Source organism: Tursiops truncatus, chromosome 11 (assembly GCF_011762595.2).
Source record: "Tursiops truncatus isolate mTurTru1 chromosome 11, mTurTru1.mat.Y, whole genome shotgun sequence".
NCBI lineage: Eukaryota > Metazoa > Chordata > Mammalia > Artiodactyla > Delphinidae > Tursiops > Tursiops truncatus.
In genome coordinates, this window is record NC_047044.1 from 53,296,508 (window position 1) to 53,322,088 (window position 25,581).

At 33.9% G+C, this 25,581-nt stretch overlaps 1 protein-coding gene across 9 annotated transcripts in view; it reads right to left on the bottom strand.

Annotated features, from left to right (window-relative positions):
* Positions 1–1,187: 1,187 nt before the first annotated feature.
* Positions 1,188–25,581, bottom strand: part of USP15 (ubiquitin specific peptidase 15) — a 128,182-nt gene continuing 103,788 nt past the window's right edge. For 6 of the 9 annotated variants that reach the window (XM_019952681.3, XM_019952682.3, XM_073788428.1 and 3 more), the window contains 14 exons: positions 25,396–25,569; positions 23,535–23,693; positions 23,231–23,455; positions 15,808–15,891; positions 15,623–15,717; positions 15,334–15,525; positions 14,309–14,424; positions 13,854–14,126; positions 13,409–13,479; positions 12,949–13,064; positions 12,184–12,333; positions 10,091–10,194; positions 6,704–6,792; positions 1,188–3,149 (listed from right to left, as the gene is read on the bottom strand). In XM_019952681.3, the coding sequence (XP_019808240.1) occupies positions 2,967–3,149; positions 6,704–6,792; positions 10,091–10,194; positions 12,184–12,333; positions 12,949–13,064; positions 13,409–13,479; positions 13,854–14,126; positions 14,309–14,424; positions 15,334–15,525; positions 15,623–15,717; positions 15,808–15,891; positions 23,231–23,455; positions 23,535–23,693; positions 25,396–25,569 (2,031 nt within the window). In that variant the 3' untranslated portion in view covers positions 1,188–2,966. Of the gene's footprint in view, positions 3,150–6,703; positions 6,793–10,090; positions 10,195–12,183; positions 12,334–12,948; positions 13,081–13,408; positions 13,480–13,853; positions 14,127–14,308; positions 14,425–15,333; positions 15,526–15,622; positions 15,718–15,807; positions 15,892–23,230; positions 23,456–23,534; positions 23,694–25,395; positions 25,570–25,581 lie in introns of those variants that run through there. The other 3 variants (XM_019952683.2, XR_012324312.1, XM_033866351.2) reach the window with 3 other exon arrangements.

A 25,581-nucleotide genomic window follows, 5' to 3' on the forward strand; every position in this document is an offset into this window, starting at 1 on the left:
CACATTTAAAATTTAATTAAAATTGTAATAAATGTATGCAAGTTGAATGAAGTTAGTTTTAAAAGGGAATGGTTAGTCAATGTTCCAGCTGGTATTTTTCTTATTCAGTACTCAGATATTCACCTGAAGTTACTTTTGGGAGCAAAGTTATTAGACTTCAAGATGACTTTGTATTCAGACTGAAAAAGTCAGTAATGAGTATACCACATAGCTTACAAAGCACCTTGCCATAAAATGCATTATCTTGTTTGAGCTCCAAACAATCCTGTGAGTCAGACACTATAACTAGTGGGAAGTAGCACATGTACCTGAGGATAGAATATTGGCCACCACATAGCAATTGTGTGAACTTGGGAATATTGGCTGCTTTGTACCTTGGTTTCTCCGTATGAGAAATGGGGATGATGAATGTTCCTACCTCGTAGCTATTGTGGAATTATATGAGGTAATACATGTAACACTTTAATATAGTACCTGGTCCATGAAAATGCTCAATAAATGCTCCTATTATTATTATTATTTTACCGGCCAGGAAACAGACCAGGAGAGATTAAATTCAAAGTCATGTGATTACTGAGTAGCAAAGCTAGAAGGAGAATTCTAGACTGGATATATTCCTGCTACCCTGTACTATCTATGAATATCTACTTTTAATTAGAGTATGGATTAGCCTTTGCACTATTTTTACAGTTTTCTTTTTTGCAGCTGAAAATGCCATTTGAGTTTGACAAATTCAATGGTATTATTAACATCATTTTCTTTTCTTTCAGTGGGAATACAAGTTAATCACAGGAAAAAGGAATGGTCCCTATGGACAACTAGGGTAGAGACTACAATCTAGAGCTAGAAAAAATTTTGTCTTTTCTTTAAACCTCAGAAAAATGGAAATAAAGTTTGCTAGTTGGTAGGTAGCAGAAAGACTGCAAACTCTGTGAGCACAGGGATATTTGGTTACTGCTAAATCTCAAGACTCTAGATTAGTAGGTATACAAACAAACATTTGCTCAATGACTAAATATTTAAACTGAAAACGTCAACTTTAAAACATGTCCTTAACAGTAGGATTTACTTAGCTATGACATGCTTTTCTTTCTATTTTTAACGGTATAACTAAAAAGTCTATGGTCACCTACCATAAAATAGAGGATTTTTATTAAAAGATTCAGAGTAAGAAATAAAAGACTAAATAAGGCCTTGAATAGCTTTATTGAAATCTGTATAAATAAACATGCACATTTCAAATGTAAACGCAAGTGAACTCAAGTGCAGACAAAATTTTAACCTCTGTCATGCAGGAGGTTAGTTTACATTAAAAAAAAAAAAAAAAGAAAGAAAAAAAGAAAAGAAAAGAAAAGAAGAGAAAAAAGGAAAAACCCAAAGCAGCTTTAAAAATACCAGGATGAAAAACCAGCTTTAATATCACGGTATAAAGCAAAGCCATGATCAACATACCTCATTTATCCTGGTCAAATGCATTTCTCTTTCACTTTTAAATGCTAACATAAATAAATAATTTACCAAAATGTGCACTCACAGAGTGAACTTTTATTTACAATACACAATTTATAATCTATTGTATTTGATTAGTTCAAGTGAAGAACATTATACTTTTTGCTTTAATAACAGTGGGACACAAAGCAATTTCTCAGGTAGTCGATATGTGAAATGTGCCCCAGCATTTATTTTCTATTAAAGGCAGAATTGTATGCCAACTGACAATACATTCTTTCAACTAGATCAAAGGGAAAAAGCAGCAAATGAAAAATGTTTCAAATGTTCACACATATTTTTGGCATCCTGGATCCTTGAATGTGGTGAACTAAAATAAAATTCAAGGTTTGTATACTTTATATACTGTACAGGTTCTGACTCTGGAACATGCAAATGCCAATTCTCTTGTAACAAGTTACCTTCTGAGAAAAGCTGTAAGGCTATGGTGAATTCCATCAGGAACACACAAAGAAAGTTAACAGACCTACCTGTAAAGCCAATTGTCCATTAGTGATTTAAAGGCCAGTATATGAAAAAAAATTCTCATCTAAGCTTGATGTAATTATTACTATGGATACAGAATACTATTAAGTTTGTCCTTATATTACAATACTTGGGAGAGCTGAAAGTTGCCAAATTACCAAAAAATGGGGTAGAGAAAAACAGACAGCCAAAATTTTAATTTTGGACCAACACCAGATTAAAGATATGCATTTTAAAGCAAGTCAAAAAGAATTTGAATATCTAGGGATAGATCCCAATAGCAGTAAAAAATACTTACATTTAACTGAAAAGTGACTTTCGATGAAGTGTGAAATCTAGAACCTGTTTCCACAGTAGTAATAAGATGAACATAACATTCTGGATTTTTTATGATACTACAAAAGGAAATAACTTTTTCAAGATTATTTCTTGTATCATGATTTGGTTTTATAACAGGCCCACATTGACTACCAGGTAAAGATTTGAAAATTTGGTTTTCCAAGAATACTACTGCAGTATTTATGCCACATGGATACCGCAGCTAAATATCATAGTAGTATATGTGGCAGCTTAATGCACATGAATTAATTATCCAAAAACTAAGTTCAGCCAGTTTTCTTGCAGTATTATTTGAGCAAAATAAATGACCAACATCCACAAATTTAACGTTTGTCATCAATTAACTCACATCCAAAAAATTAAAGAAAACATAATTCATCAAAACAGCAGCAAACTTAAAAGGGATTTATTTGTGATTTCCTATATATATTTAGCTTGTAAATACAAGACTGTAAATGTATTAAGAGACAATTTCTGTTAAAGTTTTCATTGTGTTTCACTTCAAGTACTGCACAAGTTAAAATCTGATAAAGGATTTACATTCAGTTATCTGAAACTCCCCATCTCAGACTTTTGTTTAATGTGGTGGGTAACTTCATCATTTTGATACCACCAGCAGGAAAGTCTCTCTTTTATGGCTTCTAGGACTTTCATTAGTTAGTGTGCATACAGTTTTCGTTTTCTATATCATTGTCATTATCATTGCTATCTTCATCACTTTCTAATGGGATGCCTGTGGCAGCTGAAGCACCTTTAGTTTCTCGGTCAAGAGGAAAAAAGCCAGTTCCACTGAAGGTGTCTTGCCTCTGGTAGAAGAGTACATATGCTGCTTTGGACTGTTAAAACAAACAAAAAAAAGAATGTTAAAATGGTTATGATTCTTAAAGGTAACATTAAATACAGTATGAATTTTTAGCTGGTAACCAATTTTGGTGACAGGACATAAATCAAGAAAACCACACATGGTCAAATGGGGGTTACTAAAACTGAGTAACTATAAGATGACTTCTATATATAAAGGAACAATGGTCACTGGATTTAACATTTTTTATTCTCTTCTAAGTTAGCTGGATAGATAAATAAATCCAACTGTATCACAGATTAACCTAGTTACTCTAAAATGAAATAGAATTCTATGCTTTCTTCCCTCCTGTCTCTAAGAAAAAGGTAAGCTTCTTTCTAATAGTAATAACTTCATTCTGTATTTGCTCTAGATTCTAACTTTTCTTACCATCTTAAGGATATTGCTCCATCAATCATCACTGTGTATCTTTAATGAGTCCTTATCTACTGGACTTTTGGGCATAAAAAATACTTAAGTCTTTTCCCATCATAAATCCCTCTCCATTCTACCTCTTCTTCTAGCTGCCATATACCTCTTCCTCTTCCTCACAGCCAGGCTGGAGACAGAAAATCTAATATTCATCATTCACTCTCACGTACACTCCTCAATTCAATGTGACTGCCGCAACCATTCTAATGAAATGGCTTTCACTAGGCTCAAAAACCTCCTATTAACAAATTAAATGGATGCCTTTTTTAGCTAATCTTTCTGTAGCATTTAATGCTTTATTACTCCTCTTTCCTGCATTAAAGCATTTTTGGCTTCTGTTACACCACTTTTCCTTAGATCTTCCATCTCTACAGTTTCTTCTACTTTTCTGTGGGCTCTTTAAATGCTGACCTTCAAAAAAAATCATGTTCTGTCCACAGCCTACTGCTCTTTCTCAATCTGTATCTTCCCATAGGTGACTCATTCGAAACTATGGTTTTAACTGCTACCTAAGACAGACAATTCAGATTTATAACTGAAGCCAGATCTCACCCTTGAGTTAACTCACCCTAGTTCTATTAGTTCCATTTCCAAATGGAAATTTCCACATAGCTATTATACATGTATCTCAAACTTCACAGCAAATTTTCTTCCTACGTTTACTACCTTAGTGAATGTTGACGAGTCATCTTCATCTTCTCCCTCTCTACATCTTTATATCTAATCTTAATCAAGTTCTATTATTTCTATCCATTAAGTAGCTCACAAATCCATTCTCCCTTTGTCTATATACTTACTACCACTACTTTAAATTTAGAAGCTCTTGTTGCTTAACTTACATGACAGCCTCCTTTCCTCTGGAGACAATAATGACCTTTCTGCTTCTTTACTCAGTGCCCTCCAACCTGTCTTCTAAAGTGTTTGTAAGACATGTTAAGATGCAAATTTAATAATGTTCTTCTATTACTTAACAACCATCCAATACTTCTTACAAACTTTAAGAAAAGGTCTAGGGCTTCCCCAGTGGTGCAGTGGTTGAGAGTCCGCCTGCCGATGCAGGGGACACGGGTTCGTGTCCCGGTCCGGGAAGATCCCACATGCCGCGGAGCGGCTGGGCCCGTGACCCATGGCCGCTGAGCCTGTGCGTCCGGAGCCTGTGCTCCACAACGGGAAAGGCCACAACAGTGAGAGGCCCGCGTACCGCAAAAAAAAAAAAAAAAAAAAAAAGGTCTAAACAACGAAAAATGTCATCTTTCTTGATCTGAGTGCTAGGTTTAGCCCCAGCCTAATTTCTGCTCCATATCCCCAACAAGAGTCTTTCCTTTCAGTAACACCAAATTATTTGCTGTTCCCCTAAATGCTATATTCTGTCATGCCTCCTTGCTTTTGTAGGTACTGTTCTTTTTGCCTAGAATACCTTTGCATCTTTTGTCTCATTTACCACTATTTGTATCTGTAACTCAGGTCAAACACCACTTTCTCTATGCAAACTTCCCTGCACTGGCCCTGTCTCCTTAAACCCCAAATCAGTTGAGACAGATGCCTCCAACCTATACAGCCAAGATACTTAATAGTAATTATCATATACAATTGTCAATTCATTTCTCATCACCTTTAGATTGTAAGCCTCTTGAAATCAGAGATAGCTGTCTTTTAACCTTGTTTAGAATAAAGCGCTATATATAGAAGGTACTCAAGTACCTGTTGACTAAATGAAGAATTGTCATTGTTAAAATGTAAGGTAACATCAAATTCACTTACTGTATATAAACAAGATATATTATTTATTTGAAAGCAAGATTAGGGCAGTGTTGTCAAATAGACTTTGAAGGACAATGTAGGCAACTTCAGGATGTTTTGTGTTGGTAGATTAAAAAGGAGAACAGAATTGAAAAGTGAGGGATATGATATGAAATTAGAAGTCTAAATATAAACTGAAAATGTAGTTAACTTAGGCATATACACATTTTAAAAAATATTAAAATATTAAGAGTTCAAAAGTCTTTGTTCTTTGTTACAGCTGTAGGGAGATAAGCAACGGTACATAATTTAATATATAAATATATATAAATTATATACACATATATAGATAAAAATATGAAACATCTACAGAGAAACAATTCAAAATAATTTCGTATCTGTTCATCCAATGACCAATTAAAACTATGCCAGTAATTGGGCTCAGAAATTTATTAATTTATTAAATTGAACAATTTTAGTTGAAGACCTTTAAAGCATTATAAACTAAAAAAGTAAAAAACTAGTCTCTGCCCTCAAGGAATATATAATTTGAATCATGAAATAAAGTAAAGCAGTCAGTGCTCCCCCAACATCACCAGAAAACCTCTGTATAGGAAATATCATCACATAAGCAAATACCTTAATTCTCATACTTTATAATACTGTCATCAATAAGTAAAATATACAGAAAGGCAAAATTTATAGAATAATAAATTCTTATCAAGCAATTCTTAGTTTTCTTCTTAGAACATACCAGTCGTCTGTTCATCAATCCATATCTGATAATAAAAATGTGCTCTGATGGGAAACAAAACAAATGCCAATATTTTGGCTCCAGCTGTGGCTGATAAACTGATGCACGTGTGACTAGATGTTAACTTCCTAATTTTTCTACTATTCAGAAAACATCAAAGTAACAAATACACAGCATTAATTTTTTTAAAATCTGTAATTTGTTTTATATAACTATATCATTTTGAGTTTGAATATGTAATTGTCAGAAAGGATAAGACTTTAAAAATCTGAGGTATGGTAAGGCCCTTAAAGATTTGTTTTTTTTTCTACTTTAGCATTCTGACTTTAAGCAGTCAACGTCTAGAATGTCCGAGCCTATTTTTCAGGGGAAAATGTAATATTTTCATTAGAACTCTCCAGTTTTCATGTTGAAAACCAGAAAAATGTTCATGTTTCAACTTATGCTTCTGTTAGTGGGCAAATTTAGTAGACAGATTTCCACTTAGAGGACAATTTTACATTTCTTTAAAGCAGAGCAAGTCTCTCACCTATTAGAATTGCTAGAATATAGACTATAGTGTTCCATGGGCCCCTTTTAAAACAGTAGATTCCTTGATTTTCAGGAATAAAAGACACACTTACCACAATCTGGTCTTCAGATGCAGTTGAGACACTACTGTCATCAAAGTAGTACCATTTTCCATCATCTTTATTTTTTGCGAAAGCAGTATCTAATGAAAAAATATAATCGCTTCTGTGACTTAAATGAGCTGTGGTTTCCTGGGAGGGAACCCTCAAAACTTTAAAACCATCTAATATAGGGAATACCTATTAAAATTACATGATAATCATCTATATAAGACCTGTCTATCATGTATTTAACTGATTCCAATGATTAAAGGTTTTTAGAATAATTTCCTACAAACTAGAAGCCTACGATACTTTCATATAAGTTGAAATATGTGACTTTTTTCATCCCAGGGACAAACAGGACAGATTTATTATTTTTTAATTCACAGAATAACAATACTAATGACAATAACTTGTGATTAACATTTATGTAGTGCTTCTGGTGTATCAGGCACAGTGCTATGCACTTTACATGTATTATCTCAAAAGAAGGTACTATGATTACTATTCTTCTGATTTTAGAGATGGGGAAAGGGAGGCATCAAGAGAAGTTTAATTTGTCCAACAGTATAGCGGTTAGGTAGCAGAGTCAGGATTTAAACTCAGGCCTGTTTCTGATTCCAAAGTTTGAATTTTCAACCAAAATTTAAATTTTCTATGACTAATATTTTTCCAACAATATTATCTCATTGATTTGTAGAGGTTTTTACACCAGAATCTTTTCCAGTCTTTAACAAAAGTACAGAGCAAAGGAAAGGTAAAAAACGATCAATTGATCTGCACAAATTTTAAAGATCTACTTTATCTTTAAGTTAAAAAAAAAAATGCCCACTGCTCCCATCTATACTTTGTATAAACTATCCAGTAACTGAGGAAACAAAGTTGCAAAATGTACTCAAAACAATTATTTGCTGTCATAGTTTCTAAAAAGTGACTTTATAGGCTTTGTCTTCTAAATAGTTCTACCCCTCTTAAACAAAATTATTGTTCTTTTGGGTGGAGCCCAATATGGATTATAAATTTGTCAATCTGAAATCAAGACCACCACACTCCCAAATTTAAAGAAACATATTTTCAGACCAATAAGTCTGAAAATAAAAAGATAAGATTTAACAATAATATAGATTTATAAGAGACAAATCTAACAAAAAGGCACACAGAGTTTGCAAACAAAATCATGGTATCAAAAGAAAGCTAAATTAATATTTGTAATTCTGAGAAAAAGACAAAACGAAAAATGAATATCAAATTCTGGTAAAAGGAACAATAGAGAAAGAAGAGCTACCCATTTTAAACATAAATGCAACTAATAATGCAAAAGAATTAATAAAACTGTTAGAAGAAACAGATAAATCAACACTTCAGTAGGAGTCCTGACAAATTCCTCTCAGAAAAAGAATGAACATCAAAAATAACCAGAGATAGTAATGATTTGCATACAACTGATCAGATTAACTGTAACGGAAATATAGAACTCTATGCTTAAATGGGGAATACGTATGCTTTTCAAGTACACAAACATTTAAGGAACAGACCATATATTAAGCCCCATGGAAGCCCTAATAAACTCCTAGGATTAATATAATATAGATAATGCCCCTAAATGCTATGAAATAAAATTAAAATTAAGAAACAAAGGACAGCTTTATAAAACCATATATTTGAAAAAGCATATGATGAGATAATCTTGGGATAATCAGAAAATTATAAAGGAAACTAAAGACATATATAGAATTGAAAGACAATGACTACTACATTTCAATATTTATGGAATAGTGATAAAGGAATATTTAAAGGGAAATCTACAGCTTTATTTATAGCCTTCAATAGAGGGGAACAAAAGGAAAACAAAAAGTTAATAAGCATTCAACACAAGAAGCTGGAAAAAGAGAAACAGAGCAAACCCAAATTAACAAGAAGAAAAATATATCAAAGGGAAGAGAAGAAATCAATGAGATAGAATACATACATGTATAACAATAAGAAAAATGTAATAAAATAGAAAGCTAATTCTTTGACAAGACAGAAAAGAACAAAAAAGGGACAAAAATACAGCACAAGGGCTTCCCTGGTGGCACAGTGGTTGAGAGTCTGCCTGCCGATGCAGGGGACACAGGTTCGTGCCCCGGTCCGGGAAGATCCCACATGCCGTGGAGCGGCTGGGCCCGTGACCCATGGCCGCTGAGCCTGTGCGTCCGGAGCCTGTGCTCCGCAACGGGAGAGGCCACAATAGTGAAAGGCCCGCGTAACGCAAAAAAAAAAAAAAAAAAAAAAAAAAATACAGCACAAGAGTATTACAAACAACTACTCTCAAATATATTGGAAAACATATATTTTTAGAAAAATGGAGAATGCCAAAATGTACACATTTTGGAAAAAGAAAACTGAATATACTTCAGTAAGCATGACATAAATAGAAAAATTTATGACTGTAAAGCCCAGATAGTTTTACAGGTGAATTCTACTAGACTTTCATGAATAGTTAATTCCTATATTATACTAGCTGCCCCAGGAAATAGAAAAAGTGTAAAGTATCCCAGCCTGTTGCATTAGGCTAGACTGTAATCTTGATTCCAAAGTAAGAACAATATAAAAAAATTGCAGTATCATTTCATTTATGAATTAAATTTTAACAATCCTAAATAAAATCAGCTAACCAAATCCAACTGGGTATACTAAAAAATACTTCAAGACTAGGATTTATCCCAGAATGCAATGCTGGTTCAACAGAAAAACCTATCAATTGGAGAGCACAGACTGGTATAACCGTCCTGGAGAGCCATCTCACAGTACTTTACTCTATAACCCAGCAATCTTACATCTGGGTATGTAGCTCAATGAAATTCTCACGTAGGAGACCATAATGATGTTTATTGCTCTTGTGGTGGTAGAAAGTTAAAGGTAATTTGGATGTCCACCATGAAGCGAATAGAGAAATAAAATATGGTGGATATATAAATCATGAGTGGTTAGAAGCAATGAATTAAATTGACACAAAGTAATATGGAGAAGTCTTAAGTGTCAAGAGAGAAAAGTAAGATCCACAGCAGAGTAACAATCATGTAAATTAACAATGATGCACGATTCAGGAGAGCTCATACATCAAACAAGTTAGAAACGGAAGGGGAAGGAGAATGGGGAAGGACAGGAGCTCTGAATGGACCAGTGTTTTCCTGTGCTTTGAACTATGGAGTATGATTAACTCAATCCTCTACTCTTGATGTTAAAAAAAAAAAGGTTCAAAAGCTGATTCATTCATTAATCAATATCTATTGAATGACTACTATATGTAAGACACATCTCACATTTTCCCTTTAAGAAGTAATAAATACCTTAAGGAAAAAAGTCTGGAGTTATCAAACACCATGATTTTAGTGAAACGGTAAACTATCAACTTACAGTGTCCTCCTCCCATCCCTCCATAGTGGTTGGAAACAGCAATCAAATTATAGCGGCAAGGACCTGCATTTGGGTTAATTAGGAATTCCGACATATCCAAATCACTGTTTAAAAAAGAGATCAAGTTAGTTTTATGTTTTTTCCTAAATGTAATGAATTCTACTCTCCTTTGTCAGTGTTGTTTGACTCTCATTTAAGTGTATTCCCATCTATCTATCTCACTAAAGAAATTACTAAGAGCCAAATAACTTTATAAAACAAATTATATAAATACCCTTGAGATTTGAATGTTTTGGCAAAAATTTTCTTAGGGATTGAGAATTTAAAAATTCTCCAATGATTGTTGTTATTCAGATTAATGTTTTCATGCTAATACATTTCTCTCTTAGTATATGAGGAAATACAGACATCACCATTTACCATTTGGGTTCTTTTATTTTTTAAAGTCATTTTCAGTAATGATTTATTTAAGGAAGAATAAAGGGACAGTGAAAAACAACTTTTTTTAGAAATTTTATCATAATTTAAATATAAGTATATATTTAAATATAACCCCAATATCTATTCTATATTTTTCAGGTTTTGATGACCTCTGTAACCTAAACGGGTAACATTCTCTGCAATACAACCCACTGTTTATATAATCTAGCATGCATGAAACTGGAATATGACCATTTTATAGCTTATCATTATTTCTGGTTATTCTTCTTGTATTTACATAATTAAAAAGCAATTATGATTCTAAATTTCAAATACAGCTCTAAAAGGTCCTAGCTTATCATTACTTTTGTTTCATCTTGTACTCACATTTTCAAAATGCTGTATTCTTGAAAACTTTGATGGCTCATAATTTTGTTTTGTTAAAGAGAAAATTAGCATTTTTTGTTCTATAATTGCAAAACGTTTTCAATTTTAAATTTATAAACACCAATTAGAATAAGCAATCCAAAGAATGTTTTCAATATTACATCACCTATTTCCTTCTAATCACCTCTGCATGCACACACACCTGCCTTCAGTATTTGTTTACTTACTAACTGTATTAAGTAAATTTGGTGCACAAATATCATGAAATATGAAAGAATACTACTAATTTTTTTTTAGCAAATTGGGAGAGTAGCATGTTCTTGTCACAAGATAGCGTGTGATAAAGTCCTGGACTCCATGAATGAAGATACACTATTCCCTTTTTGTCCTTCTGAATTCTCAATTATGTTTAGTGAAAGCTTAAAAGAAAAACAAAAAAGGCTACCAAGATGCTGTCTCCAGACTTCTTTACACATTTTTACAAATAGGATGTCATACTCTGGATGCTGCAATAAGAATACTGAAGGATGACAATAGGGATGACTTACTACACTACTGCATCATCCTCCTTCTAAGCAATTCCATTATTCTGTTTTCACATTAGTCTTTTTAAAAAAGCATTTAGAAATAATTGAGGATTAATGATGAAATAAGTCCTGGGAAAAAGAAAATCACTAAGATCCCATGAAGTATCTTAGATTTATAAACAGGGCCAGTGAACTCATAAGATAATGTAACATAGAAAGAGTCTTACTCTGTTTTTTTAAAAAATATATTTTCTCTTTGATCTTTGAAAGATCTCTTAAGAAGGAATAAAAATTGTTACCGATCCACACAAATTGTCAGAAGTACCCAAAAATACACTCAAAAACTGAGATTGGACGCTAAAAAAACAAATGAGCAAATATAACAAAACAGAAACAGACTCACAGATACAGAGAACAAACTGGTGGTTGCCAGAGGGAAGAAGGTGGGGGGATGGGTGAAAAAGGTGAAGGAGATTAAGAGGTACAAACTACCAGTTATAAAATAAGTCAAAGAGACTTAGTATATAGCACAGAAAATATAGTCAGTAGTAGTATAATAATTTTGTATGCTGTGTAAGGTATAAAAACATCAAATCACTATGCTGTACACATGAAACCAATATAATATTTAAAGTCAACTATATGTAAAAGTAAATAGACAAAAAAAAAACAACCCCCTAAAATTTGTGTGCAAAGTTACCTAATGTCTAAAAAAAAGCTAGAGGTGCCCAATGTTTATGAAGCACAATCAGAACTTACTTGATAGGAAAATCAACTAAGGTATCCAACTTGTCTCTCATGTATCGACTGTAAGAAAATCGCTTGAGATGTACCACAAGTACTGGAGGCAGGGACCATAAATCTAATTTCTTTGTGGCTTGCTGATGTTCTTTACAATTTGGACAATACCTAAAAATAAAGAGAAATATTTAAAGCTTGTTAGAGATAATGTTAGAGGTAATATTAGGTAATGCCTAATATATAACAGATAGGAACTTCTATTTTTATCATCAATAGATTTTCCAAATAGATTTAACTATTAAAAATGAATATGTAAATAAGTATTCAAAGAAATAATGAGGGCTAGATTATTTACATTACAGTATGCTAAAAAGACATGGATGTATTATAAAACTGTGCTGAGATACAGGCATTAGAAAAATCTCAAAACTTCTGGACTCTAATGGAATTAGTAATACCACAAAACATATTGTGATTTTCCTAAAAAAGCTTCTCCTGAAATAGCTGCACAGCTAAAAGTTCTTGGGAAAATGTAACTAAAATTAATTATTCACAGTAAAATGGCTATTATGGAAAATATAGTAACAAAATTAAAGCTTAACATTATAATAATACTTTTAAAGACATTTTCATCCCTCTTAATACATTAGCAGATAAAGAAATGCTTATTGTTAAAAATATCAAAGGGAATTTAATTATCACTTTTTCAATTTGATGTACCACATACCTCAGTATAAATCCTTAAAAAATAATTAGAAACAATTATTTAATATTGTCTCTTACCAGGGATCTTCAGCACCCAGCTTTTCTTTTGTTGTAAAAAGCTCAATGCAATCTTTTAATTTCACAAAGGGTTTTTTAGGAGGTTTGTATTCCACACTTTCATGTTTTTCAAAATCCTAAAGAGAAGTATTTCTTGAGTTAAGAAAACAAATGAAACAAAACTCATTTTAGTGATACCATATTACTATGAATAGTAATGAAAAACTCCTAAATGTTCTCAAAAAAATCAAAGCATATTTCAGCTGAGATTTACACTACACTTCTAATAATTCCTGTATACACACCTATATGGACAACCAGGAAGTTTAAACAGAAAGCAGTTTCAAAACCAACAAGCCTTTTCTCTTTTAGCACATAACCAATTTTTTACTGCAAAATAAACAGCTGGTAGAAGCAAAAGAGTGTAACAAAACAGTGTGATCAACAGGGAAAGATAAAGAAGGAATGATTGATGACTTACCTCAGCAGCATTTTCATCAAAATATCTTTTTTTCAAATCAGGATCCCAATCCAAAGCAAGAAAAGATCTTTCTAAGGTGGAAAACATATTTTTTCTTTAAGATTTAATATGCCTTAATGTTAAAAACGAATATATTTTAATGTTAAGATATATACCAGAATAAACAAATAGCAGTCTCTTCTACTTGCACTAGGTGATCAGGGTAAATAGCTGTTTCCAAGCCATTAAGATACTTTAGAGCTAAAAAAAACTTAAGCATAAGTCCAACCTTCATTTAATAAACACCGACATGTGTTTTAGTATACTTAGAAATGAAGGCTTTTCATTTAAAAATGTAGATACATAAATGTTATTTTTCATGATAGTGTTGAATTTCATGGTTTCACCTAAAAAAAGTAACACGCGCTCAAGTTTAGTGTTTAAGCCATTTTCCACAAATACTTACCATCTAGCCTAAGCTGCCTATCATCAAATCTTATATGCCTGGTATCATCTTTGATGTAGTTGATATCAGTATTGCCTAAGTTGTTGAACTGGAATGTAAACAATCGTTTTTTGTGTCCCATGAGTTGACCTTTGCAAGTTTCCTCAGTACATAATCCATTTTCAGAATCATTATCTCCTCCAACTGAATCTTCAGACTGACTGTTTTCATTCTCAGAGGGAAGTTCTTGATCCTGGCTGGATTCATCATCTGGCTCATCTGTTTCCATTTCACCTAAAATTAGATGTTAGAAATCTTTAAATAAACCCAATGTTACATTTGAAACTTATTAATACTAACACTATTTTTCCCAGGCTTGCAAATATTGTTTAGTTCCTTAATCCCCATCCTCTTAATTTTTCTCTGCAGCAATAACCCAAGTGAAAAGTTTTTACAATTTAATAGGGAAGTCTTACTTGGTGAGCCTTCTTCATGTATGCCATTTGGGCCATTCCCATTAATATTTTGGTCCTTACAGCAGTGTAGGGATCCTTCGGTTTCTTCGGAGTCAGTAGATATTTTGACATATCGGCTTAAATAAAATCAGAAATCAAACAAGTTCAGTCCTATAAAGGCAAAAACTTAAAAAAAAGTTTTTCATTCTTTTAATAAAACAAAATCTCTAAATACAATTAACAGTGGTCATTAGTGGATTCAATGATAAATTCAAACTCAAGATATGATACTGTAATCATTTGTGTTTGGCTGTCTTTATAAAAATAAGTTAATTTGTTACTTCTAGGGTTTTAACATCTTTCTTTTATATGTTAAAAGTTTGTGGCAAATAATTTCTTGACATAAAATTATTTTATAAAGATCCTCATTTAGATGATATATATATATTATTGCTAAGACCACTTATAGTTTATAATGTCATCTTTATGTATGGTTTATGGGACTACAATATTAAAATAGGTATGCAAGGAAGAAAACTAAATATGTTAGCTATAAAGGATAAAAGAAAGGGAGCAAATGGCATTCTTGATTACGTTATAATTCAAATCAAGGTTTTAGGAAAACAAAAAGGTGTTGCCTTGCAAAAGGATCAACCATGAAAGTTTATCCTTTTAAATAAAAATATTTATTAGTATGAGTTCTTGTTATCAGTATGAGCACGGTGTATAAAGAAATGAAGCACATGACATTTGTTATGATTTCAGAATGCAAACATGATAAATTCCTATTTTCTTCCAACTGTAAACTTTTGGTGTAAAACAACTAAAAGAATTTATGCTTCCTGGGTTTAAAATTACCTCAGTAATGTGGTTTACATGATCAAGAAACTGGATTAGACTATAATGTGATTTCTTACGTTGCTACCCATCTAAACAAAGCTGAAATAATACAGACAACTAATTATATTCTGATAGTACCTTGCATGTTTACCTTTATTAGCTATTTAGTATTTTATTTTGTTAATGTAGACTTGTTTGGCACTTACCACATTCTCACAAGCAGAAGATTATAGAGTTTATCTTCAGTGTTGTTTCGTGGTACAGCCATAAGAAAAGGCTGACCAAAAAGTGAGGAACCAGTATGGTGGGTGTAACTTGAGTGTCTAAATTTTTCTCTCAGGCAAACAGGAATAATCACATGCTCTGTATCTTCTGTTCTATTGATGTTAATCTCAAACCTACAAGGATAAAATTGACTATAAACTCTGAAAATTTTATGATATTTCTTTTCAATTTTTTCTCAAGTAATATTTGCACAATAGATTTCATACTTACACATAAATATCATCCCGTTCCATAATACTACTAAGGTTTTCATCCATTGCAAATATTCTGTGAAATCTATGATTGTATATATCAGTAACTATCATCTAAAAGGAAATAAATTTCTATTAAGCTGATTTTACAACAGTGAAAAACTAAATTCCAACTTACATACTTTAAACCCAGAAACATCCTACCTTATCTGCAGGTACTCCTGACAAAGCAGACAACGCTGTACAAAGATCAAGTATGTTTCCAATTTTGGGGACAACCACTTTGTACTAAAAAACAAAAAAAAATAATACATTTATTACTTTGGAAAATATTCACTAGGTGAGATGGACCTTTTGGTTGCTTCCTCACATTCACGGTGGCATCTGGCTCACTGTGTCTTGTCTCCAATCTTGGCATCATCCTGGGTGACAAAGTCCACATGGATGGTTTATCTTATTGTTCCCTGACTCCTCAATTCAAAGACCTACACTTGCTTCAACTGCAGTTCACTTCTTGGACCTTGCTATCTCCTGCACCACTTCTGACATCTTAGACTCTTAACTGTTTAATCACTATTTACTTTTCCTGGAAACTCATTCTTTCCTATTCTTGGCTTGCACTGAGATATCTAGTCGTTCTAATTCTCAATTTTCTCCTAGTTTATCAGCTCCCTACTATGTCCATGCCCTTCCACCCCCATGATTCATCCCTTTAACCACTCATTGCAAAAACTTTAATTACTTTGTTATTCAGTTTTATTCCTGCTATACTTTCTCAGAGTTGTTCAGATTGCTGGAGTAAACTGCTCAACTTCAGAGACTGGTGTACTACAGACTCACAGTGCTCAATCTCAGCTGATCCTTCAACACCAGCCAGAAATTCTTCTGTGTAGCCTTTATTCGCTTATTCTCTTATTTTTCTCAATAACTATTTAAAATCTTCACCATTTCTTAGGCTTTTAATTTTACCACTTCTCCCCTCACTATCAGCAGAATACCTATTTCACTGAGAAAAATATAGGCTACTGGATAGGAAAATCTCCAACTTACTGTTCCCCTTACAAACTTGAGTCTAAAAGGTCCTTTTCTCTGTCTCTTTTGACACAAGGAAAGAGAATCAGGTGTTACTCTTCCCCATTCAAGGCTAACACTGGCATCTATCCTTTTCTGCCTCCTCTAGAACAGGGGTCCCCAACCCCCGGGCCGCAGACCAGTACTGTTCCGCAGCCTGTTAGGAACCAGGCTGCACAGCAGGAGATGAGCGAGCGAAGCTTCCTCTGCCGCTCCCCATCGCTCCCCATCACTCCCCATCGCTCACATTACTGCCTGAGCCATCCCCCACCCCATCCCACCCTTGCCTCCGTTCCGTGGAAAACCTGTCTTCCATGAAACCAGTCCCTGGTGCTAAAAAGGCTGGGGACCGCTGCTCTAGAACATAAGCCCAGCAATTATCCTTTATTTCATTTTATCTTGACTTATAAAAGCACTGAACTGTATACAAGTCTCAAAAAACAAAACAGTCTCTCACTGTTTTCTAATAATTTTCCACTAATTATCTCCCTTTCTCCTCTGCTTTATAAATAACCTTGTAAAGTAATGTCTACACTGACTATCGTAACTTCTTTATCTCTCATTCACTTATTTATCCACTCCTGGCTTTTGCCTTCACCTCTTTATTTAACCTGTTACCAAGGCTGTCAATACTATCATTTAACCAAATCTTTACCAGTCCTTACTTCATTGAACTCTCTGCAGCATTACTGCTGACCACTGCCTCCTTCAAAATTTTCCTCTCCCTCTGACACTACACTTCTTATTCTTTAATGTCCTGGTCACACCTTCTTTTGAGTAAAGAACTATCCTCTAGCATTATCCTTCAGAGTTTTATCCTCAGCCTTCTTGATTCTACATGCTTTCCTTAGACTAGGTGACAATATATCCCAGTTTGCTTTGGCGAGTCCTAGCTTAGCCTGATGTCCTGGTATAATTATTAATATGGCCCTTTTTTTTTTTAAAACAGTTCTGATTTAGATGATCATTTGGGTGATCTCATCCTTCTAAGACATTCACTACCATCTTCATAGAGCTCACCACCCAATTTATATCTCAAGCACAGACCTCTCTCCTCTAGTCTACATACATAAAGTCAAGGCTTATTGATATCTCTCCTAAATTTTCCTCATGAATCTCAACTTGTCCAATACTAAACACAGATTTAGGTCATGTTAGGCCAACATATCCAATACTAAAATAGGTTTCTTCTTAAACCTTTCTTCCTGTAACTCCCATTAAAACAAATAGTACCATTCTCTCTCAGTTTTCCAATTCAATAAACTTGAATACTCTTAATACATTTTCAACTCCTATATTCAACTGGTTCTTCTATCTGACTGCCATCCTGACACTTAGCTTAAGAGTTCAAGCCCTTGTCCTCTGTCATCTCCTCACTGCAAAAACCTCCTACCTGCTCTTAGTACATCTGATCTAAGCCCGTCCAATCCAATCTCTGCACTAGCCAGAATGTTCTTTCTGAAATACAAATCTGACCACACAATCTCTATATACTTAATACACTTTAATGGCTCCTTTAGTCTTTTAGGATGAAGTCCAAACTTCCTATGAAAGGCATCAACGTTCTTTGTGATCTAGCTTCTGCTTACCATATTATCTGCTTGTAGTTTCCAGAAGTGGGCCACATTCTCTTTTGCCTTCAGCCCTTTGTACGTGTCACTCTCTTGTTCTATATAATACTTTATTCCCAACTTTCATGTGATTAATTTTAAAACCTAATCACCCTTCAGGATTCAGCAAAGGCATCATCACCACTTTGGGTAGGTTATTCCTTCTGTATATCCCTACAGCACCCTGTCAGAGCACTTTTCACACTGTATGAAAAGCTTCTTGAGAACAATGACTAGGAACACCCTTGTACTTCCAGCATCTTGCACAGTATGTGAGTCCAATACATAACACATGTTCAACACAATTACAAATAAACTTCCATGACTCAAATCACCTTCAGTGATGGGAAAACTCATCAAGTGGGCTAACCTAGCTAATTCCCTTTTCCTCTAGAGCTGGTTAAAGCACAGTGTTAATGAGGTGATCATTTTGTATTTGAGTTGTTACTGTCTCCAAGAGGAAAAAAAAAATCACAATTCCTCTGTGCTGATCACGGCTCTAACCTCCACAAATTTATGTTTCTGGTCACCAAGTGAGAAAAGAGGTAAATTAGTGAAATTCACATTGCTGGAAAAATAATTTATAACCCAAATTACAGAAGACCATTCAACACATACTTTCCAGGTTAATCTGTAATTTGATTTCAATTTGCTTCTACATAATAGATGTTATATTATTGGCATGGGAAAGTACTATCTTTAACAAATGAGTATAGAGAAATAGAGTACATTTATTTTATGTTGCAATAAATTTTTACTCATTTTTTATACTCCTCTCTTATTCCATTATACTCACTGGCATATATTTGTAAAGTTACAAACTAGAGAAGTTAAGGATGTAGTTTAGTATTGCTATACCTTCTCTCCATTGAAAAGAATGTTAAAAATCCTATACTTCTAAACAAGTGAATAAGTGAGTATCTAAAGGATGTGATTTTAGACATGTGAACATATATACCCCTGGTCAAAAATAAAAGCAGGTATTTATTAACCTTGCTCATGGATAAGGGCAAGTGCCATGTCTCTCTTGTTCTCTAAAATATTCTCAGCACTGCTGGATGAAATACTGACATGAAGATACCAGGTTCAATGAGTTCATGAAGCAAATAGATAAATAGCAAAAGAAATGGGTGAAATTTACATAACTGAGTACATGACTAGTCTCTACCAACTTTAATTATTTTGGATGAAAGTACTATATTTTTATGAATACTTCATATTCTGTGCCCTGTTGACAGTAAACCCAAACACTTCCACTAAATGAATGGCACGATGACAATTTTGTTCAAAGCATACTTTTCATAAAGATTTCATGAACACTGCTATGGACTGAATTCTGTCATCTCAAAATTCCTATGTGAAGCCGTGACAACCAATGTGATGGTATTTGGAGATGGAACCTTTGAGAGATTTAGATAAGATCATGAAGGTGGGGGCCTCATGATGTGATTAGCATCCTTGTAAGAAGAGACACCAGAAAGCTTGTGCTCCCAGTCTCTCTCCCTGCCCTGTGAGGACACAGCAGAGGAGGCGGCCATCTGTAAGTGAGGAAGAGTCTGCACTAGAAACCACCAGGCTGGCTCTCTTGTCTTAGACTTCTAGCCTCCAGAACTGTGGGGAAATAAATTTCTGTTGCTTAAGTCCTTCAGTCTATGGTATTTTGTTATGACAGCCCGAGCAGACTAATATGACTAACAGGCTCTAACAAACTGCACTTCTGGCTGGAACCCTAAACTAAGATCTTTAGTAAAGAATCTTCTAAAGTTGGAACTATGTCTGTTTTGTTTACCAGAGCTTTACAGTCAGTAGGTGCCCATTTGAATGAATAAAATTTTTGAACACTTCTAAGTCATGAGGGTTGGGAATACAAAGATATACAAAGTCCTTTTCTTCAAAGAATTCATGGTCTGGGGACAAAAGTTAAAGTAAACCAAAGGTCATAATAAAATTTGGTAAGTGCTATAATAGAAATTAGGGTAACAGGAGGAAGAAAAGGAACGAAATACTTTTATTAGGGAGGGTCAAGCATCAGAAAACGATTAACTGATTAATAAAGGGAGAAAATATAGTGTTTTGCTCCATAAAATATAAAATAATCCAATTATAACACTAGGCAATGGAATCAGGCAGACAACTGATATTAAGGTCTAGCACAGGGCTCTTGCATAGACTAAGTGTTATTTGATAACCTAAACTGTTAAAAGATTAGAACATTATTGAAACAAGTATTTTTAGCCTAACTAAATTTCCACTTCTTTTCCAGGTTCTTAAGATGCCTAAAAATTACAGGTATTTGAATATACCATTATCGAAACCATTTCCTCTAAGATCAGGAACAAGGCAAGGTTGCCCACTCTCGCCACTATTATTCAACATAGTTTGGAAGTTTTAGCCACAGCAAGCAAACAAAGACAAAGAAATAAAAGGAATCCAAATTGGAAAAGAAGAAGTAAAACTGTCACTATTTGAAGATGACATGAGACTATACATAGAGTCCTAAAGATGCTACCAGAAAACTACTAGAGCTAATCAATGAATTTGGTAAAGTAGCAGGATACAAAATTAATGCACAGAAATCTCTTGCATTCCTATACACTAATAATGAAAAATCTGAAAGAGAAATTAAGGAAACACTCCCATTTATCACTGCAACAAAAAGAATAAAATACCTAGGAATAAACCTGTCTAAGGAGGCAAAAGACCTATATGCAAAAGACTATAAGACACTGATGAAAAGAAATTAAAGATGATACAAACAGATGGAGAGATATACCATGTTCTTGGATGGGAAGAATCAACATGGTGAAAATGACTCTACTATCTAAAGCAATCTACAGATTCAGTGCAATCCCTAACAAACTACCAAGGGCATTTTTCACAAACTAGAACCAAAAATTTCACAATTTGTATGGAAACACAAAAGACCCTGAATAGCCAAAAGCAATCTTGAGAAAGAAAAACGGAGCTGGAGGAATCAGGCTCCCTGACTTCAGACTATATTATTAAGCTACAGTAATCAAGACAGTATGGTTCTGGCACAAAAACAGCAATACAGATCAATGGAACAGGATAGAAAGCCCAGAGATAAACCCACCCACATATGGTCACCTTATCTTTGATAAAGGAGGCAAGAGTATACAATGGAGAAAAGACAGCCTCTTCAATAAGTGGTGCTGGGAAAACTGGACAGCTACATGTAAAAGAATGAAGTTAGAACACTCCCTACTACCATACCCAAAAATAAACTCAAAATGGATTAAAGACCTAAATATAAGCTCAGACACTATCAAACTCTTGGAGGAAAACACAGGCAGAACACTCTATGACATAAATCACAGCAAGATCCTTTTGACCCTCCTCCTAGAGAAATGGAAATAAAAACAAAAATAAACAAATGGGACCTAATGAAACTTTAAAGCTTTTGCATAGCAAAGGAAATCATAAACAAGACAAAAAGACAATCCTCAGAACGGGAGAAAATATTTGCAAATGAAGCAACTGACAAAGGATTAATCTCCAAAATATACAAGCAGCTCAGGCAGCTCAATACAAAAAAACAAACAACCCAATCCAAAAATGGACAGAAGATCTAAATAGACATTTCTCCAAAGAAGATATACAGATTGCCAACAAACACATGAAAGGATGCTCAACATCACTAATCATTAGAGAAATGCAAATCAAAACTACAATGAGGTATCACCTCACACCAGTCAGAATGGCCATCATCAAAAAATCTACAAACAATAAATGCCTCAGAGGGTGTGGAGGAAAGGGAACTCTCTTGCACTCTTGGTGGGAATGTAAATTGATATAGCCACTATGGAGGTTCCTTAAAAAACTAAAAATAGAACTACAGTACAACCCAGCAATCCCACTACTGGGCATATACCCTGAGAAAACCATAATTCATAAAGAGTCATGTACCACAATATTCACTGCAGCACTATTTACAATAGCCAGGACATGGAAGCAACCTAAGTGTCCATCGACAGGTGAATGGATAAAGAAGATGTGGTACATATATACAATGGAATATTACTCAGCCATAAAAAGAAATGAAATTGAGTTATTTGTAGTGAGGTGGATGGTCCTAGAGTCTGTCATACAGAGCGAAGTAAGTCAGAAAGAGAAAAACAAATTCTGTATGCTAACACATATATATGGAATCAAAAAAAAAAAAAAAAAAGGCAGGGGCAGGACAGGAATAAAGATGCAGATGTACAGAATGGACCTGAGGACACAGGGAGGGCAAAGGGTAAGCTGGGATGAAGTGAGAGAGTAGCACTGACATATATACACTACCAAATGTAAAATAGATAGCTAGTGGGAAGCAGCTGCATCGCACAGGGAGATCAGCTTCGTGCTTTGTGACCACCTAGAGGGGTGGGATAGGCAGGGTGGGAATGAGATGCAAGACGGAGGGGATATGGGGATATATGTATACATATAACTGATTCACTTTATTATACAGCAGAAACTAACACAACATTGTGAAGCAATTATACTCCAATAAAGATGTTAAAAAAATAAATATACCATTATCTTATCATTATATGAATCAAAATGTATAGCAAGTATTAGTTTCTCTTCCAACAGCCAGTAGGAAAAATATTACAATGAACATTAAAGAAAGTTCAAGTTGGAAAACTGGGAAATTACTATGTTATTAATCTTTGTAAGCTAATATTCATACCAATATTGTAAAATCAAACCACCTCTCATTTTTCTGATAAGAAAAAGTCTTTGAGAATTTTGTTTTTACATGACAAATAATGGTACTTTACACATCCCTCACCCTTTCAAGGTTCTGAAAAGTTGTACTAATTAGTGTATAAAAATCTCTTATGCAAAACAGCTTATTATCGAATTGTACTTGAGGCATAAGGACTCAACACTAATCTTTTATAAAAATAACAAATGCAAAGAAATTAATCACTTCCTACCTGCATAGGTTTCGTAAGTGGATCCATTCTAACTAAATAAACTTCCAAGGTACGTTCCTTTTTCATGGGCAATGGAAGTGTCAAGTAACAAAAAGGATCAAATGTTACTGAAATCTTAGCACATTCAGGACAAACTAAAGTTGATTTAAAAAGGCCATGAAATATATCTACTATGATAGAATCATTTCTTTTTAAATGGTTTTCCCAGGCTTCTTCAGCAACTACCTGTAAGGAAAACAGACATATATTACAAAGAGATACCACATTATTATAACAATGGTGACAATAATATGGTTAAATTTACCTTATCTGGTCTTCCATCAGCATCTTTTAACTGTATATATGGTTTTTTCCTAATTCTATTCAAATCCTCATGTAGTCCATCTAATAGGAAAGCTAATAGTTCTTGACAGTCTTGTTGCTGGTATCCAGAGAACTGAGGTGCAAAACGTCCTACCTGTGTCTGTAAGAGAAGCAAAACTATAAAATCAGTTCTAGGGACAAGATTGATTTAAAAAATATATAGTCAATTTTCATTATTCACAGATTCCATATTTGTGAATTCACCTACTTCCTAAAATTTATGTGTAACACTCAAATCAACTTGTGGCACTTTTGCAGTCATATGCAGATATGATAATTACATATGGATAAATACATGTAAAGAATTACATATCTAAAAATATTTTAATAATGATAACTAATCTGTAAAATAGAAAAGAAATGCTGACCTAAGGAGAGAACATTGAGAAAATATGGTATAGTTTTGTACGAAGGATTGGGAAACACTAAACACTTAAAATTCAGTAACATTTCTGGGTCACTTGAAAAAAGTACAATGCAAAAAAAAAAAAAAAAGTACAATGCTCTCATTTAATTTCTGTGTGTAAAGAGAGGATAAATCTCATAGAGATAAAAAGAATATTCATGTTCATATATAATTTTCCTAGTCTTTGCAGTGCTAAGTATTTTTTTGATGAGACTGAAAAGAAATGCAAAAGAAAAAAGTCAGATATCAAGGACCTATTTACACATAATTGAGAACATCTTGTAAAATGAAACTAATTGGAATCACGGATAAGGGTTGAGAAATGACTTGTCTGAACTAGTTTGTCCTAAGTTTGGAAAGTTAAGGAAGATAAATGCAGGACTTCTTTTGATTTGTCTTTTATTTTTTAAGAACTAGTACATAGTTAATAAAATGTGGCCCAGTCCATGTTCTATATGAACATCATTTAAGTTGTATAAAAAACGGTTGAGGGCTTCCCTGGTGGCGCAGTGGTTGAGAGTCCGCCTGCCGATGCAGGGGACACGGGTTCGTGCCCCGGTTCGGGAAGATCCCACATGCCGCGGAGCGGCTGGGCCCGTGAGCCATGGCCACTGAGCCTGCGCGTCTGGAGCCTGTGCTCCGCAACGAGAGAGGACACAACAGTGAGAGGCCCGCGTGCCAAAAAAAAAAAAAAAAAAAAAAAAACGGTTGAAAACTGCTTATTTTCTTCAAACGCTTAAAATTTCTCATAAATCTCACCCATATAATTAATTAGGAAAACTTCAACAATATAAAGCTAAATTTCAGTTCAATTCTTATTTGAATGACAAACTAAATTACTTGAGATTTTGATTCTAAGAATTAACTACCTCACAAATAAGAAAAAACACAGAAGTTTAAGAATTATATTGAAAATATATTTAATTAATATTTAGTGCTCACTTTGCAGACCAGTTTCATTTCAATAATTTTTCAAACCAATAATGACTCGCAAAATAGAGTTCTTAGAGTTTAATGACATGCCCAAATTTAGTCTTTACATTTGTATAAAATATTTATATAGGTTTCTTAGAGATGTGCTGTATTCTAAAACAATCTGCAAATGCTCACTGCTGTCTGTAGTCATTTTGAACCATACCAGTGTTTCTCAAACTTTATTTCATTATTTCCTTTACCAACCTCCAGAACTCTTTTTGGACAGCTTAAATTAATCATCTCTTATGTGCCCCACCCTGAAAATTTAATACCATATATGCTGTGTATGTATTTATGTGCTGAGTCCCTTTGGAGGGCCACAAACCATTGTAATAGCTATGATTTTTTACCCCTTTCCCAAAGATTTTTGTCCTCTTGCATGTGATATAGGCCTTGTTGAAAATGTATTTACCATACTAACCTTAAAGGCTCTTGGTGTGACGTAGCTAAATTTTCCAGACCACATTTGCTTGATCAATTCAGCATAAGATTTAGCTATTTCACCTCTCATTCCTAAGGGATTGTCAAAATTCAGTTCTTCTTGATACTTATCATTCAGGAAATATTCAGTAAGTGGAGGTGTATTGCTCAAACACTGCAAAGAATA